Source organism: Spermophilus citellus, assembly GCF_964194105.1.
Source record: "Spermophilus citellus genome assembly, chromosome: 17".
Taxonomy (NCBI): domain Eukaryota; kingdom Metazoa; phylum Chordata; class Mammalia; order Rodentia; family Sciuridae; genus Spermophilus; species Spermophilus citellus.
In genome coordinates, this window is record NC_138199.1 from 71,077,290 (window position 1) to 71,093,504 (window position 16,215).

General features: G+C 58.7%; 1 protein-coding gene across 3 annotated transcripts in view; it reads right to left on the reverse strand.

Annotated features, from left to right (window-relative positions):
• The window catches only part of SDK2 (sidekick cell adhesion molecule 2), a 233,674-nt gene that overhangs the window by 75,009 nt on the left and 142,450 nt on the right, over window positions 1-16,215 (reverse strand). For all 3 annotated transcript variants that reach the window (XM_081270316.1, XM_081270315.1, XM_081270314.1), the window contains exons 4-8: window positions 14,602-14,749; window positions 8,669-8,802; window positions 2,267-2,378; window positions 365-555; window positions 175-258 (exon numbers count right to left, since the gene is read on the reverse strand). In XM_081270316.1, coding sequence (XP_081126442.1) covers window positions 175-258; window positions 365-555; window positions 2,267-2,378; window positions 8,669-8,802; window positions 14,602-14,749 — 669 coding nt within the window. The remainder of the gene's footprint in view (window positions 1-174; window positions 259-364; window positions 556-2,266; window positions 2,379-8,668; window positions 8,803-14,601; window positions 14,750-16,215) is intronic.

The following is a 16,215-nucleotide window of genomic DNA, read 5'->3' on the forward strand; positions in this document are numbered from 1 at the left end:
CTGAGATTACGGTAATTTGGCCTGTTTGTTTCCGGGGGCTGCTGCTCACAGCCAGACTGGAGCTCCATTCCATGATGTGGCCCTAGAAGGCGGGGGGAATTTGGAAATGGTGGCCGGGCAGGGGAGGGGCTGCGGGCCTGGGGTCCTTGTCCCTCCACCCCCACCCCGTGGTACCTTTGGCGCGACAGGGGATGTCCACCACCTTCTCCATCTCCGCTGTGATGTGTCTCTCTGGCTCCTTGACAAACTGAGGTGGTTCTGCAGGGGGACCAGAGGAGGTATCAGAGCCGGTCCACTGTGGGGTCACCCTCCCCCAGGCCTAGGCCACGCTGCCCAGGGGAGCCCCGCAGCCCCAGCGCCTCACCCAGCACGGTGAGGTAGGCCCCCCGGGCCGCAGGGGGCACGCTGCTGCTGCGCAGCACGGCCTCGCACTGGTAGTAGCCGGCGTCGCTGACCGTGGGGTTGGGGATGGTGAGCCGCCGGTTATAGTCGCTGATGCCACCGGAGACCAGCACCCCATCCTTCTTCCAAATGATGTGCAGCTTGATCAGGGGCCTGCGGGGAGGGGGCGGTGTTGGTGCTGGACTGCAGGGGGCCTGGGGGCGGGGCGGGGGCAGGAGCAGTGGAGTCTCCCGCCCCCTGGGGCCATTCCCGGCCACTCCCAGACACCCGCACAGGGCGAGCCCCTCAGTGCTCTGGGCCTGTGTGGGCGCCTGCGGGGCTGGGGGTGAAGAGGTTAGTGAGCTGAGGTGCTTTGCTAGGAGCCACAAACAAAATATAAATGGCACCTTTGGTTGTAAAGTGACGCCAACTAGCCACTGAGGTATTATTATGCTAAGATTTACATTCATATGCAAATTGGGCTCCTGCTGTTCACCTTGGCTTGCTACAGGACTCAAGTTACCGGACTGCTGGAGAGTTCCCATTGGTTGGGGAAAGATAGTAGGAGGAAATTCCGGGGAAGGTCCGGGACCCTGGCTCCGGGAGGCGCGCGGTTCCGGCAGACGCCCGCGTGGGAGGACCGGGTTTGGCTTGCCTGCGGCGGCTTTTTCAAAATAAAGTTTTGTTCCTGCTTGACTGGCTCGTGATTCTGTGCCCAGCCAAGACTGCGGCAGTGCTTGGGCAGGGCTGGCGACGCTGGGTAGCTGCACAGAGCAGCCTGGCTGGGCTTCCTTCCCATGGCCCTGCACCTGGCCTTCCGTCTATGAATGAGGTCTGTGCTGGCTGCCCCGGGCACTCAGGGGGGTCCTGTGAGGTCTGGGGTCCTGTAGTTTGGAAACGCTGGGTCATATGGAGTTGGCCAGGTTCTCCGATGCCGGACTTCTCAGGGCCTTTACTGTGTATCTTGGCCACTGTCCCATACTCGGGTTCTGCACAGCGTATTTCTAGAACTGTTGCTATAGGAACCAGCCCTCCAGGGACCTTCAGCTGTAGGTGACCTTAGGATGTCATTCAGCTCTTCACCTATCACATTTCAACTCTTCCCATCAGTTTTCGGAGCACTTAGAAGGTATCAGGTCAGCCTGGGGTCAGCACCCTACCTACTTGCCTTACAGTGAGGTTTTCCACCTCTCCTCCCCCTATCCCTCCTCCTTCTCAAGGCCACATCACTGAGTGGCGGTCACTTTGCAGATGAGGAGACCAAAGTCCAGAGCAGGGCAGTGAACATGGACTTCGGGGGGCAGCATTTCAGTTCTCTGTCGGCCAGCTGGGTGAGCTTGGGCAGGTGGCTTGCCCTCTCTAGGCTGCTGGTAGTTGCTGGGAGAAAGGAGGTCAAGTCGGAGCACTTAGCAGGGTGTCCTCACCGGTGAGGCCCTGGAATGATTCTACTCTTCCCAAGTGAGTGAAGTTCAGGCCAGGCTGGCACCTGGTCCCCAGTCTCCCTCCTACAAAGCCCATGTTCTTGACCGCGATGACCCATCTCCCATGCACCCTTCCCTCTGCTTAGCTGTGCTGGCAAGGAGAGGCCCCTGTCCTCTCTGTGCTGCTCTAAGTGGTGGAGTGTCTCCACCTCTCACTGGCCCCAGGCAGCCTGGGCTGAGCTCTGCTTCCTGGTTCTGTTCTCTTCTCTTGGGACCCAGAGGAGACAGCCCTGCTCCTACCCGACACCCTGGGCAACAGCTGGAGCATCCACCGGCCGTCTCTCCTCTGCTCTCCTGGTCCTCACCCGACAGAGCTCCCAGAACTTTCTCAATTGCAACTGCATTCCCCAGAACAGTGGCTTGAGTTAGGAGCGACAAGGAGCACAAAAGGAAGGTCCACTCACCTGGCATTGGCCACACACTCCATGGTCACCTCCGAGGTCCCAGCCACCACACTGGTGTTCTTGGGAGGGACGATGATGGTGGGCGCGATGGGGTCGGCGGGCCCTCCGACATCTGGGGAGAAGTCGGGGTGAGCTGGGCACAGAGATCGGAAGTTCCGACCCCTCCTGGCCAGGCCATGGGAGATCTCTGACCCCTGATGTGGGGCAGGTGGCCGCAGAGGCAGCCCAGTGCTGTCCTCTGGACACCAACCCCAGGGACTGTCATTTCCCTTCTTGCTCTGTGATGCGCTCTGTGGTGACCAGGGACAGCCCCCTGAGGACCCTGCTGGCCGCCAAGGCCTTCCGTGCTCCTCCTGGGAAGCAGCCGCACCTCACCCCCAGCCCTCCCTACTGCCCTCAGAACCCTTCTCCTGACTCAGTTTCCCTAGTTAGTTTACTTCCTCACTGTCCGTCTCCTCCCCAGATGCAGACTCCACACGGAGTCGAGCCGGGACCCCGCCTCATGGGCAGATGGGAATGCACTTCCTTTGGAAATGGGGTCTTTGTGGAGATAGTTAGCCCTGGCGAGGCCACGCTGGGTTAGGTGGGCTGTGACCCACAGCGACTGGCGTGCTCCAGGAGGAGGCTCTCCAGGACAGGAGCGTGGCTGTCCGCTGCTCAGCGCCCGGGGAGTTTTGTTACAGCAGCGCGAGCTGACCCAGGGTCCTGCTGGTCCACTTCTCCAGCACAGAGACCCACCCTGCCACCGAGTAGGTGCTCAGATACGTTCATGTCAGCAATGAGCAGGGCTGCAGCTGACACTGTGGCACTCCCAGGGTGGAGGACTGAGGGGGCTTTATTGAAGGAAAAAAAAGAAAAAAGAACATGTACATTGGTCTAATAGTGGGGGTAGTGTTTTCTGTCCTGTGTTGTTGTTGTTGTTATTATTTTTTTTATTATGATTTTGGCACTGGGGATTGAACCCAGGGGTGCTTAACCACTGAGCCACATCCCCAGACTTTTTATTTTTTATTTTGAGACAGGGTCTCACTAAGTTGCTTAGGGCCTTGCTAATATGTTGAGGCTGTCCTCAAACTTGTGATCCTTCTGCCTGAACCTCCAGAATTGCTGGGATTACAGGTGTATGCCACCGTGCCCAGTGTGTTTTGGACTCCTTAGGAGGTGGATAGTTCTTCTCTTTGTGAGTCAGTGCAGGCCCAGTATTGGCAGAAACTCCAACATCCTCTGAACCCCTGCTCCAGGGCCCCTGAAACACAGCATTTTTTTTTCTTGCAACAAATCTACCTTGTTGGCCTCTTTCCAGGAGTCCCTGCAGGTATCCAGCCACCATGGCCTGCACGGCCTCAGGTGACAGTGGCAGGACATCCTTTGTGGGGTCAGGAGGAGGGCATGCAGTGGCCAACTGCCCCTCTGGGCCACACTGGTCAGCCTTGGCAGTTTTCCCAACTGAACTCTAGGCCTTGCTAGAAGAGGCTCAGGAAGAATGGGAATAAAATGTGAAAATAAAGTAAAATGAAGGGGCCAGGAAAGGGAGCATATAAAGCAGAATAATTGCAACAATATAAAAGTCTCATGTAGGCGCCATAAAGCGCGATCGGATTGAAAGCTGCTGATATAGCTGAATCCATAAAAGTGTGCTCTAAGTTGTTTATTACATGCTGGGGCACACAGGTACCATGGCCCAGATTAATGGGGCACAAGGAGGAGACAGACAGAGCCCAAGCTAGAGTGCACACAGCCAGACGCACGGGCTGCCTCGGAGGAAGCCGATCGGCAGGCAGCGGGCAGAGATGAAGGAATGCGGCTGCCCTGGGCGGGGGCTGCCTCCTGGCTCAGGCAGGGAAGGTGGGGAGTGGGACCCAGCAAGGGCCCCTGGGGCAGGTGCCCGGGCAGCAGCCTGGAGGGATGGAGAGGAGCCACAGTGGCAGAGGATGGGGGTCTTGGGTTTCGGAAGCCTGGATTCAAAGCCTCGCCCTGGCCATGTCCTGGGGTGTGATCTCAGTGGGCTACTTCCCTTCACCCTTCTGTTCTCTCGGTGGCAAAAGGGGATAGAATTGCCACCTCGAGGGCTGTGTGCCTTCAGCACTGCCCCCTCAACCCATGCTTCCTGGGTGAGCTCTGGGTGCAGGCCAGGAGCCAGAGATGCCCCACTGAGGTCAGTCCTCTGGGGGACACAGCCTGGGAGGCAGAGTGGGCAGTGTTCACACATCTAAGGGCCCGAAGACGCTGGTGATGGGGGTGAGGAGAGCAGGGCTCGTGTTTCAGCTGGTCGGTAGTGAGCGCAGAGTGCCCGCACACAGTAGGCACTTAATAAATGACACTCCCTGGGGATTTGCCTGCCGGTGCTGGAGAGAGCTCTCCCTACTACCCCGGATCAAGGATGGACCCCAGGGCTCCTGAGGTGGGTGCCAGACTCCTGGGGCCTCCAGATCAAGGGAGAGGACAGGCACCTCCTGCCTCCTGGGGACATGGTGTGTGATGGCTTCATGGTAGATGCTGGGACTTGAGTGGGGCTCAGAGGAGCGAGGAGGAAGAGGGAGGGTGTTGCAGAATGGGGGCTGCGGGATGGCCTGCAGAGCTCCAGGGCCCAGAAGGGGAGGTGTCCACGGAGCAGAGCTCCAGGGCCCAGCCCTGCTTGCTGCCCCTTCCCAGGCCGCTGGGTTTCAGTGCTTTTCTTAGCTGAGCCCAGATGTGTCTCAGAATCCTCCTTAACACAGTGCACCCAAGAGGTCGGAGCAAGCATGCGTGATGGTCCCACCCCTGCTCAGGCAGCCAGAGTGGATTGCTGAGGATTATCGAGCCTGTCTGGACTGGAAGCTGCCCTGGGGAGAGTCCAGAGAGCCCGGGTAGTGAAGGGGAGAATGAAGGGGGGCTGGCCATGGTCTGGGGTGGAGGGAGATTGAAGGAGTAATGGCGGTTTAGGGACTGGACGCCTGAGAGGGGGCCCCTTTTGCAGAGCCCAGGAGGAACTGGTTCCCAGGGAGACGGGCCAATTGGATTCTGTCACACTGTCTGAACTGGTGGCAGGGTGGACATGCTTAGAGATACAGGGTGGAGGCCCACTGGAGGGCCATCCGTGCAGGTGTGTGGGGGACACAGCGAGATCCAGGACCAGGGATGGGGGAGAACGGGAGGAACAAGAGGCCACTCGCTGGACACTGGGCTTGCTCATGTCAGGGGAGGCAGGGATGTGACTGCCGAGGGAAGAACCAGCAGAGACCCAAAGCAGGGGCAGCGGGTCTGGAGGCTCTGGGAAGGGCACCAGAGAGGGGGCAACCAAGCCCAGTGTCCAGAGGGCGGGGCAGCAAATGGCGGCTGGGAGCTGGGACAAAGGCTGAGAGGGGGTGGGGAGAGCAGGGCGCTTGGGTGACTGCTGCAGTGAGGAGACCCCGCCACCTTTCCAAGCACACAGACCCACAGGGACATCGGCTCTCCTCCTGGGACTCATCAAAGATGGCCATGGGGGTGGCAGGACACACCTGGCTGTCGGGTGCTCTCTGCTGGGGAGTCCCTCTGTCACCAGGTCTGCAGGGCTGGCTCAGGCACCAAGCACAGGGGTGCACCTCCCCAAACTGCACACAGGCAGGAGCAGGGACAGCTGGTGACCCAGAAAGGCCAGGGCGGCTGGGAGCCAAGAGCCTGGGGGTGGGGGTCCTCTCTCTAAACCCATCACATGCCTATTGTGTGTGGGGGGTCCCCTGCCATTAGCTGGAGCTGAAGTATGGCACCTGTCCTGACGGGCGTGAGAAGCGGGTGTGGGCTGGTCCTGGGGCAGTGCCAGTTACTGTGGGTGGAGGCGACCCGTCCTGTACCCAGGACAGGAGGAAGCAGAGGGCTGCCCACGCAGGGGCCACGTGTGGATCGGGCTGCCCCAGAGGGTTTTCATAAGGGCCACCACAACCATGGCTCTGCTGAAGAGGAACGAGGCTGGGGACCACAAGACTCACCTGGGCCTCCTGAATCCTGAGCCCCAGGGCACCCAGGCCTTCAAACCCACCCCACCCCCCAGCCCAGGGTGCCACTTATACCTCCAGAGCACCTGAAGTGCGGCTGGTGCCCCTTTGATTTAATGTGATTTAATTTTAACTAATTTACATTTAATTAAAAAAAACAGATCCCAATTCAGTTATTAGAACACTTAAGTATGTATGGGAACAACTTGGGTATAAGACTCTACCTTTTCAGCTGTAAATTTTACGAAATCTAAATACAGATCACGTATTTTAGGAGAAAATTTAGCATCAGAATGGAGAGGAATTGAGACGCACTCGCTCTAAGTGTAAAATGCGCGTGGATTTCAAAGACTTCATATGCAAGAAAAAAAAAAAGTGGAAAATATGCTATATTTCCTATAGGAAGGTGTGTTTAAAAGATATTTTGGAAATGCCGGGTTAATAAAATATATTAATAAAATTAATTCTGCTTTTTTTTTTTACTTTGCAAAAAATGGGGTTCCCAGAAAATTTAAAATCTTGTGTAAGACGCACTGTCTTCCATGCGGCTCTGATCCCTAGGTGTGGGCCCACCACGCAGGTGGGGGGTTTCAGAGCTGTGACAGTCTGAGTGAAGTCCCTGGGCTACCATGGGCAGGGAAGGACTCCTGGGATCACCAGACTCGCCCTTTCCTTCTCCAGTTCCAAGAAGCATGGGCTCCCCATGAGGTCTGCTCTGGGGCTCATGAGCTGAGGGATGGAGGAGGGGCCGGGCCAGGAGGGGGCTGCACTGCACTAGAGAGCAGGGGAGCCGAGCTGGTGGTGGGCGAACAGGCCGCTCCTGCTCACAGACTGGCGGGCAGGCAGGCAGGCTGGGGATTTGTGTCAGCGCGAGGAGCAGGGTTTTGAAGTGCAATCACTTGTGGGAGGGGAAATTAGCTAAAAATCAGCCAACTCCGCTCTCCATCCAGCACAAATCACCAGGCGGGAGCAGGAGCAGAGCAGCGGGTGACGGAGGGGCACTGCCTGCCTCCCCTGGGCCAGCCGAGGGCTGTGGTGGTTGGAGATGGAGCAGAGCGTGGGTGACCCCAACATTCAGCCCAGAGAACAGCTGTTTGACTCCCTCCAGGAGGGGCTGGGTGCTGGAGGGGGGACCCAGAATGCAGCCTTCCCGACCTTGGGTGCCAGGGTACACTGAGTCGCTCAGGAAGATGACCACAAGCCACTCTGTGTCTTTGACCTTGCCTTTGACACATTACCAGGTTTCATGAGAATCCAGGTAAGAGGACCACTAGAGAACAGATGGGAAAACATCTCCCTCGAGGGGCGGATTCCCTTTTCCTATAGAAACAGGAAGCCGGCTCACGCAGGGCAGCCCCAGGCTGTGGGACTCACTGAGACCTTGGCTCAGGTCAGTGTCAAAGGTCACACTGTGACTTTGGTGGGTCAGGGTGCAGTGGAATTCTCCTGCCTGCATCCAGATGTCTTTCTTGGTGTATTGCAATCCCGGGTTGGAGGAAGGAGATTACTGAGAACGTGGGCAGGGGTTCTGCCGGAGCTTGCAAAACCCTGGAATATGGATCGGGAATGTTCTGGGATAACTGAGCACGGGCAGGCAGAGGTGGGGATCGGACAAGGTCCTACGTTGCCCCCACCCTCATCTTGCTGGTGGTGGGTGCGTGCAGGTGGGACCATGGACGACCAATGACACTTTGGGAGTGGGAGTGGTACAGATGTGACGGACGTGAACATCTGGCTCCCCCAGCTTGGGCAGTGCTCGGCTGCTGCCAGAAGCACTGGTTTTGCCCCAGGACTTGGTGACTCCGCGCCCAGGCTGCCCCCTAGCCACTTGCTCTGCTTCTCCACCCTGGGGGCGGAGCCTGGACGGAGGGCACCGTGTGGCAAGGGAACCAGGACAGGGACCTGGCTCCACTCTCTGCTGGACACGGATTATTTTGCCAAAGGACCCTGAGGAGTCCCCTTCAAGGGCCTCCGGGTGCATGTGTAGCTGGAGCCTGGGGAGAGCCTGTGTCCCCGTGGTGGGGGGCGCCTGGCTCCGACTGGGAGCAGCTCTTCTGCCAGCCGAGCAGAGGCAGCTGGCGTATTTCTTCCCAACGAGCTTCCGATCTCCCGGGTGCTCCTCTGGCAGCACCTGAGCCCCGGCGGCTGTAAGCCACACGTGCTCACCCCCTCTCGCCCTGTCCCCCGCCTCCCTGGCCTCCAGGGACCCTGCTGACTGCCACTCTAGACATCCCTCTCCTGATGCAGGGTCGCAGGCTTCTGGAAGGGAGCAGCCTCTGCCTCTCCCTGGTACTCCCCCCGCCCCCGCGTGCTTCCTCCTCGGGAGGGTCCCTCCCTGCCATCCCCAGACACCCTGCTGCCATTCCATCTTCCCAATGACCCTCTGGAGCACCGTTCCCAAGATTTAATGACCCGCTCTGTGCCGGTCCCAGGCCCTGAGCTGACTTACTCTCCACGGCGAGAGTGATGGGCTGGCTGGTCTTGTTATCGCCGTTCTTGTCATTAACAGCCTGCACGTAGTAGCGGCCCGCGTCGGGAGCCACCGTTGACAGGATGACAAGGGTGTTCTCCAGCGTGATGGCTCTGGGAAGAGGAAAGGATTCCTTGACAGGGGCCCGAGGGCTCTTGAGTCTCCAGGGACGCAGGGCAGGGACCCGAAGTGGCTGGCCCCACTCTACTATCCCCTCCCCAGCTGGGAAGAGGAGGAAGGATGGCCTCCTGGCCTCCCTGCCTCCTCAGCCACTGTGCAGAGAATCTCAAGGTCAGGCCTAGGGTTCAAGACTGGCTTCAAGAGGCTTCCCCTACCCGACCCCAAGGCGGGGCCCTCTTCCATGGGCCCCAGTGGGATTTTGTCTTATGGCTTTGAGGGGTCACCTCTGCCACAGCACAAGCATCTGGGTGCCTCAGTGATGCTCACAGAATGAGTGACCAACAAGTAATGAAGTGGAAGTGACCGGGGCCTTCCAGGATCAGCGCCTCAGCCCTAACCCCTTTCTGGTAGAAGGAATTGAACCCAGGGGTCCTCCACCACTGAGCCACATTCCCAGCCCCTCTAGATTTTATTTAGAGACAGTGTCTCGCTAAGTTGCTGAGGCTGGTCTTGAACCATCCTCCTGTCTCAGCCTCCTGAGGAGCCCGGGCTCCTCAACCCTAATCCTAACATTGCCTAGGTGGACTGAGGGTGACAGGCTGCCTGAAACGGACTTCTGGGGGTCCTGTTCCCCCTGGTCCCCTCCTCAGGGGTCAGTTTCCCCCTCCCCACAGCTTGCGAACACTCCTGGGAGCGACTGGGCTGGTTGGCGGGGTGAGAAGGGAGGCAGGCTGTGCTACAGGGGTGGAGAGGGGCCGCAGCCCCCCCCGGCTGGTGCCTCTGCTGGGCTCCCGGTAGGCAGACCCTCCGCAGGCAGGGTCCCTGAAAGCCAGTCCCTCTCCTGTTGCAGATGAAGTGGCGCGGGGAGTGTCGCCCGGGCTGGCTCTGCCCGCTCCCTTCACCCTTTCTCCCGATGACAAACAAACCCATTAGTTTGCCAAGTCTATCTCGGGACTGTAATGTGATGTGCCCGAGACAGCTGTTAAACACCCTTAATGTTAGTTTAACAAGGACAAATCCAGCTGAATTCTTTTCAAATTCTCCCATTAGGTGAATGTTACAGAGTTTTAAACAGGCTCTCACATCAACATCCTCACTAATGGGTCTCCGGCCCGGCTCTCACCCAGCCACGGGGTGCTGGATCCCTGCTCCTGGTTCTGGGGCATCGCGTGCTGAGACTCACACCAGCCGAGGAACTCTGGGCAATAGGAAGTGAGTCCTCCCGCCCCCGGCGCCTAGAAACCCTAACGATGTCCATTTTCTTTTTTGATTCTGGAGAGTTCTTTTAAGCTTCAGCTAATGGGGTGATAGGTGGGACCAGAGCCAATCTAACATGTTTTGAAGGTGACAACACAGGGTGGGGAAGGTGACCCCCCCCCCACCTGCTAGTCTCCTGCAGGGACCTTTGTCCTTGGAGCAGCATGTCTGGGTGGCTGAGGTTGGGGGAAGGGAGCCTGGGCTGGGCCCCCCAGCCTCTGAGGAGCCTGCTGTTCCCCAGCTGGGCCTCGCTCCCTCCCTGCACACAGGTGGGAGCAAATGCTTGCTAGGATGCCTTCAGCCTGGAGGTGAGGGATTCTGATCCCTGTCTGTGTCTCTGTTTCTTCCCCATGTGGCCCAAGACAGCCCATGAGACCACCTGCCCCCCACCCGTGACCCTCACCTGGCATAGCCCAGCGTCGGGACTCAGGATCATTCTACAGGCCCCAGCTTCCCCAGCCACACCCCCGGCCCCGGCCACTGAGATTGAACTTGGCTTGGACCCCTTGGAGCTAAGGAAATGGGGTGGACTTGGTGTATGTTATGATGGATCTTTTTAGGTCGGTGGCTCTCCACCTGGGGGGACTCTGCCCTCGGGGGACATTTGAGGATGTCTGCACAAGGCTTGGTTGCCACTCCTTGGGTGCTCCTGATAGCTGGTGTGGAGGCCGGGGAGGCAGCTTGGCAGGCATCCTCAAGCCGCGCGAGGCAGGGCGACTGGGACTCAAGGTGGATGTCTGCAGTATGGATTGTCCCCCAAGGTTCATCTGCTGAGGTTCCACCCCCACTGTGAGAGGTTAAGGGGATGGAAACTTAATCTAAGTATCGTGTTCAGAGGTGGGGCCTTGGGGGGTACTGGGAAGAGATACGGTGATCAGAGTGGGACCCAAGACTGAGTCCCGGTGTCTTTATGTGAGGGGGAGAGAGACCAGAAGGCACACACACACACACATGCACTCCCTGTCTCTTGCTGTGTGGCCTTCCCTGAACCCCCTGGGGACCCTGCCAGCAAGGTCTCCACCAGATGTGCCTTCCATCTTGCACCTCCAGAATCCTGAGACCAAATAAACCTCTTCCCTTTATAACTCGCCAGCCTGAGGCGTCATTGGCAACAGAAAGCAGATCGGCACATGTGATAGCCTGTCCTCGCCTGTCCTAGGCGGAGACATGGAGTTGGCAGGGATGGCCGCTGTCCACCTCGGTGCCAGGATTTCCTTCTGGAGATCAGCACAGCTGCCGGGAAGCCAGGGGCACTGTACGGCATCCTGCCCGGGCAGGCAGGAGGTGTGTGGACGGAGGGCCGCAGGGCACGTGCGTGCCTCTAGGTGTGGACCGTATGGCCCCTGCTCCACCCGAGCCACCTCTCCCCTCTGTTGGAGCAGGGTGGCTTAAGGGCCTGTGTCAAGGACAGCAGACCCCCATCAGCCTGGGCTCTGGCCACTGTGGAGGAGGGTACCCTTCCTGTCCCTCATTTGGGCAGGACTTCCTGGAGGGGGATATCAACTTCCGTGAGGTCAGGTCACTGTGACTGGGGTGTCCGTTACTGCAGCTGGCCTGGCCTGCACCAGCACCTGGCCTGGGCCTGCCTGTGGGGCCTGGGTTCCGTACTGAACGTGGAGCAGGACAGGAGGCAGACAGGCCTTCTAACCTGCTGCCTGACCCAGCAGGGGGCCAGGAGGGTCCCTGGGCTTCCTGCCCTCTGCTTGGGGACCATGACAGACATCACAGAATGATGCATGCTCAGTCCTAGAGTGCAAGCTGCTGTTGCACTAGGGAGGGTGTCCCCTCTGCTGGGCCCTGACACACTCATGCTGAAGGATCCCCAGGGGTGGGCCTTTGGGGGGCACTGGACTCTCACTTTCAGACAGGGGCTGGATTGTCCTTTCCAGCCACACCCTGGTTACAATGTCCTGGGCCTTGTCCACTCCTCTGATGGGCCCCACCACATCCTGCCTGCTGCTGCTATTTGGTTACCCCCTTTCCTTAGCTCCGAAGGGTTCAAGCCTTAATTCAATTAAGAATAAACTAAACCGTCCTAGGCTGTGCCCAAAGGCCCCAGGAGGCATCTCTGTTGGGAATCTTGTCTCGTTTTCAACAGAGCTTGGGGCCTGGTGTGATGGTGCCCAGGCCGGTGGTGGCAGCAGTCTTCCCGGATACCCCACAGGCCCCTCAGACTGACGGTGCTCATCAGACACGGAGCTCTGACGTGCAGACACCAGGGAGCGGCTTCCAGGACCCTCTCTGTTCAGTGATGGGTGTTAACATGTGGTAGCTGCCAAGACAGAGGCACCCCAGAGTTCTAGCCTGTGTCTGGCAGGACTGGGTGATGGTGTGTGTGTGAGTGAGCGCGTGTGTGTGCAGGTCAGGGAGACTCTGTCCTGGGGCCAGAGGGTTCTGGGAATGGGAAGCGGTTGAGGACAGAGGCCTGGAGTGGGAAAAGGAGGCTGGAAGGTGTTAGGAAAGGGAGGATGGGCGTGAGGGCCTCCTCCAGCACAGCACAGCCCCCTCCCGCAGCCGGGCAGACATTACCAATCCACCACCGTGCTCTTTCCCACCAGCCTGGATGGGGCCTCAGAACCCTTTTCCATTCTGTGCTCTGGACAGACACTACCAATCAATTGCTTGCAGGATGTCTTGATATGCCTGGGTGCGTGAGATTACCGCATCAAGGGAGCTAGCGTGGCTCCAATGCCTCTCCCTGCCCTGAGCCTGTGCTATGCATAGAGCACCCTGTCTACAGCCTAACCCCAGCCTCCATGCTGAGGTGAAAGTTCTGCTGGCTTCATTGAAACTGAGTTCTAAGGGGTGGGCTCTGACCTGCGCTGTCAGTCCACCCGGGAACCCAGGCTGCTGCCCCATTCTCCATCTTACTCTGAGCCTGGTGACTCTGCCGTCCTCTCAGGGTCCCCTGGCACACGTGTGCTTTTGAGTTCTGCCATGTTCTTGTTTTGGCCAAATGGATGTTAGCAGAGACTTAAAAATCCGAGTTTCTGCTTCCTCTCCTGCTCCTCTGCAACCGCCAGACAACATGCTAGCTGTCAGGAGGGTGATGCCTAGATCAGAGCAGTCACCTGTCGGCCAGCATGAGGCCCTTCGAGGCTAGTCAGTGGCCAGCCAACCCCAGGAAGAAGTGCCAGCCTATACCACCAACCTGTAGATGCCTAAGAAAAATTTTCTAAGTGTTCCTGCTGGTTGTTTTAGCCATTGGGATGTTTTGTTACAGAGCACATTGTGGCTGTAGATTGCTGTTACATACTAGGAGGGGTTCTTGACCCCGGCTGTGCCTTAGAATCACCTGGTGAGCTTTTAAAAATTCCTACTTCCCGATTGCTCTCCATTTCAAATAAATCAGGGTACCTTAGGGCGGAACTCAAGGGTCAGTCTATTTTAGAGCTCCCAAGAGAGTTCCATGGCTAGGTTGAGGATCACTGGGCCAGGACACGGTCTCCAAAGCGCAGGGGTTTGCGTGTGTCTGTGCCGTTTGCCCTCCCAGAGGGAGGGATGAGCCATCCTGACTCCCTCTGAGACTTGGGAAAGTGGTAATGGTGGGGGCTTCCCTCTGTTGTTGGTGCAGTGGGGGAGAGCCAGCCACTTCCTGGGGTCGTCCTGGGATCCTGCATTCAGCAAGTGTTCCTGGAGCATGTGCTCTGGGGGCGGGAGGCTGAGAACACCCGCTACCTCTGGAGTGCAGCAGCCCTGGGGGAATGGGAGTGTGAGTGCACACAGCTGTCCTGTGATAAATGACAGTCACTCCTATCACTATGACATTACTGTTATTGCTTCTGTGTTTCCACCGCGGGTCCTCGCGCTCCCCAAAGAGCCGTCCGTCTACCCCTCCACTTGCTTCAGGGACCAGAACGTGCTCTGTCCTGTCAGTTTGGCAGCCCGAGCAGATGGGGAGCAGCTGGTCTTTCTGGGAGAGGGGAGAGTTGGCAGCCCAGAGAGGAAAGCCCAGGGGACCTCCTGGAGGCCCGTTGTCCCTCCCGCCTTCGGTGGACCTGAGGGACGTTAGCGGTGTCACTCCCCAGCCAGGGGCGCACAGAAGGTCCTTGTGAGCCCTGAAAGCCCCGTGTGTTGGCCCTCCCTGCCCGGCCTCCCTGGCCACACCAACTTCCTGCAGCCCAAGCAGACACACCCTCGCACCCAGCAGACACCCAGCCACACCCGTACAACGGAACCGCCTGCGCCCGCTACCACCCCTGTGCTGGCCTGAGTCCTGGGCCTGTCGCCATGGCGACGCGCCTTGTGCTGCCTGCTTGGGTATTTTAAGTCCTCCGAGAGGCAGAGTTGTCTCCAGCCAAGAGCAGAGACACGCCCTGGGATTCCCTGGGAGCCCCAAGTCCTGGCACGTAGGTTCCAAGAAAGTCCCTGGCAAACCTAACTTGTGTGGCCATTCTGCCAGGAGCCCAGGCTGGCCACGTCCCGGAAGAGCTGAGCGAGGCTTCTGCAGGGCCGACCCTCCCCTGCGTTTATCTGACCCCCAACCCCTCCCCCAGGAACAGCTTCCCCCTGCTCCCTCCAGAGTGGGGCCTCACATGCGGCTGCTGGGCGGGATCTTGCGGCCATCGCGGAACCAGGTCACCTGCGGCCGGGGGAAGCTGGCGATGCGTGGGGCACGGATGACGGCGGCTTCTCCGTGGGAGACACTCTGGCGCTTCTCGCCCTCCTCAAAGCTGCCCATGTCTGCAGGGGGAGAGGGAGGCAGGGATCAGGGACTGGAGTCAGCTCGGGGACGCCGGTGTGACGTGGTGGCCGCAGCAGGATAACATGGGCAGGACGGGAGGAGTACCTCGGAAGGTGACCACCAGGCAGGGGACGCCATGCTTGGAGCACCTCAGATCCGCCCGCCCCGTCCTCTAATTCATCAGCGTAATGCGCTCTCTTTATGCGTCTGGGTTTTATATCCACTTATATCCGTATATCCTCGAATCGATTTATCCAGCAACCGTGGGAGGTTGATCATTATTTCACATATTTTACAATAAAAAAAATACTGCTCAAATGAAAGGTTAATTAACTTGTCCAAGGTCACACAGCTAGGAAGGGACAGAGCCAGGATTTGCACTTGGACCTAAAACTTTGGATTTCGGCTACCCCCTCCGTGCCTGCTGCTTTGGGCTTGGCAGGGCTTTTAGGCGTGGGTCACAGACGGTGCCCCTAGGGAAAGGGAAGGGTGGGGGTGCTGAAAAGAGTGGGGTCTTGGATCCTCATAAACAGCCTCCCTGTGAGGAGGATGCCCCACCTGGGCCCTGGGGGCTGTGAGTGAGGCCGAATCTGTGTGTGCAGGACATCAACCCCGCGCTGTTCTGTTTAAAGCATTCTCCGTGCTTGGCAGATAGGAGAACACTGATGTTCTGGCAGCCTGAAGGGAGCAGAGGGCAGAGGGCCAGACGGGAGACCTCGGTTCCCTGCTCGCGGGCCCACCCACCTGCCCGCCTGTCGGGCTGGGACTGGGCGTGGGGGGACTGCTTCTGCCTCAGCAGCTGGAAATGAATGTCCATCCTCCATGCTCCAGGTGTGGTCTGGGGGCCTGCAGTGTGGGCGTCAACTGAGCACCTGTTAGACATGCAGAGTCTCTGCCCCCCAGACCTGCCAATCAGAACCAGCCACCTAGCAGGACGCCCCTGAAGGGTGTCCATGTTCAGCCAGCAGGAGCGCTGTTCCTCCCCAGGAGCGGTGTCAGGAACCTGCAGAGTTAAAGAGGCCTGATGGGAGTCCCACCCTGAGCTTCTGATTTCATTGGTGTGGGACGTGGGGGAGGGGGACACCATGCTTGGGGCAGCCCACATCAGCCCACAGCCTCCTCCTCAAACCCTCACTACATCGTGGCACACCCTGGGCTCCCCAGGTCAGCAGGCCTACGTGCAGGAAGAGCTCAGACCGTGGCCCCGTGGGCCTTGGTTTCTCCAGTGCCCAACGTTCCCCTCTGCACCCAAGAGGCCACATGTCCTAAGCCACCTGAGCTTCTCTTACCAGGGTGGCTGTTATTTCTCAACTCCTTGAACAGCGTGGCCTCTTCTTCCTCTGTTTCCAGAGGTGAGACTCTTGTGGGTGGGTGGGACCCAGGCATCCGTATGGGTCTGTGGTGCCCAGGACAAGCCACAGTTGAGAACTGCCGTGGTGACTGAAGACAGCTGGGCTTATCCCAC